The sequence below is a fragment of the Austrofundulus limnaeus genome, unplaced genomic scaffold (genome assembly GCF_001266775.1).
Source record: "Austrofundulus limnaeus strain Quisiro unplaced genomic scaffold, Austrofundulus_limnaeus-1.0 Scaffold111, whole genome shotgun sequence".
NCBI lineage: Eukaryota > Metazoa > Chordata > Actinopteri > Cyprinodontiformes > Rivulidae > Austrofundulus > Austrofundulus limnaeus.
In genome coordinates, this window is record NW_013952513.1 from 285,008 (window position 1) to 286,259 (window position 1,252).

The following is a 1,252-nucleotide window of genomic DNA, read 5'->3' on the forward strand; positions in this document are numbered from 1 at the left end:
ATATAGTTGCACCTGCAACTGTATTTGATAATTTTTTGAACTTTTAAAATATTGCCTGATAGAACTAGAAGCTGCTCTTCATATTAGTGACAAACTTTAGCTTTTGATGAATTACCTTCATTTTTGCTTCTACTTTTCATTTAAAATAAGTTTCCATTCTCAGCAGGTTTCTAAGGTTCTTCTTCTACATATTAAAAAAATTGTTAAACATCTGCGTGGTGCACTACTGCTACTAGTGGTGAGAAAGTGTATTGCACCTTATTTAAAATCAATACGGCCGAAAGTTAAGAACTGTTGTTCTTTTGAGGCCCTCAAGGTGGCGCTCACGGCCCACAATTGGGCCGCAGCCCATAGGTTAAGAATCTCTTGTTTAGACCCTGTAGAAAACAGTGAAATCCTGTCTGTTAAAGCTCCTCTCTTGTCATGTCAGGCTGCTCCATGTCCGCAATGATAACTGTAAGTACCACCTGGGGGAGGAGACCTTCAAGCTTGCTCAGTCCTACATGGACAAACTAGCCAAACATGGCCATCAGGCCAACAAGGCGGCGCTATACGGCGAGCTTTGTGCCTTGCTCTTTGCCAAAAGCCACTACGATGAGGTACGAGTTATTCCTTCAGCTGTGGTTTCTGTGGTACTATGAAGACTTGTCTGATCTTTCTACCTTGTGTTGGTCCTACAGGCATACAGGTGGTGTATAGAGGCTATGAAAGAGATTTCTCCAGGGTTGCCTGTCAAAGTAGTTGTGGATGTTCTCCGACAAGCCTCCAAGGTGAAACTCTGAAGTGTTAGTTTTTAATGAAATGTCTGTGCTCAGAATACCATCACTGGGAAAAAGAAGTCCACCATGTTTCAGTTCTAGGGTTTTCTGTGTAGAATATGAAAACAATGAGCCTCATGCAAGAACGTGTTCGTATGTATTCTTATCCTAAATTTCTCTTACTTTTGTTTGTACAAAGGGTTCGTACGAACATGTCACGTCAGATTCAACWAACTCTTCTATCTTCAGGAAAAGTGTGAATGAGCTGTGTAAACTGATGAGGTGCTTGTGCATGAGGAGAGGTGATTAGCATAAATACCACCCCAAAAACACCATATAACAAGGTTCCTGCAGATCCTTAAGTCTTAAAAGTCATTGAATTCATCAATCCAAAAATAAGGTCGTAATTAGCCTTAAAATGTCTTGAATCAATCTTTCACAGGTCTTAAAAATGTTAACACATTGTAAATGGGATGACAAATTTTTATCAAATA

The 1,252-nt window shown here is 39.8% G+C and overlaps 1 protein-coding gene across 1 annotated transcript in view; it reads left to right on the top strand.

Annotated features, from left to right (window-relative positions):
• The window catches only part of appbp2 (amyloid beta precursor protein (cytoplasmic tail) binding protein 2), a gene marked incomplete at its 3' end in the record, with an annotated part of 17,725 nt that overhangs the window by 11,348 nt on the left and 5,125 nt on the right, over positions 1-1,252 (top strand). Inside the window, 2 exon segments of the mRNA XM_014014174.1 lie at positions 431-599; positions 681-770. Of these exon segments, the coding sequence (XP_013869628.1) occupies positions 431-599; positions 681-770 (259 nt within the window).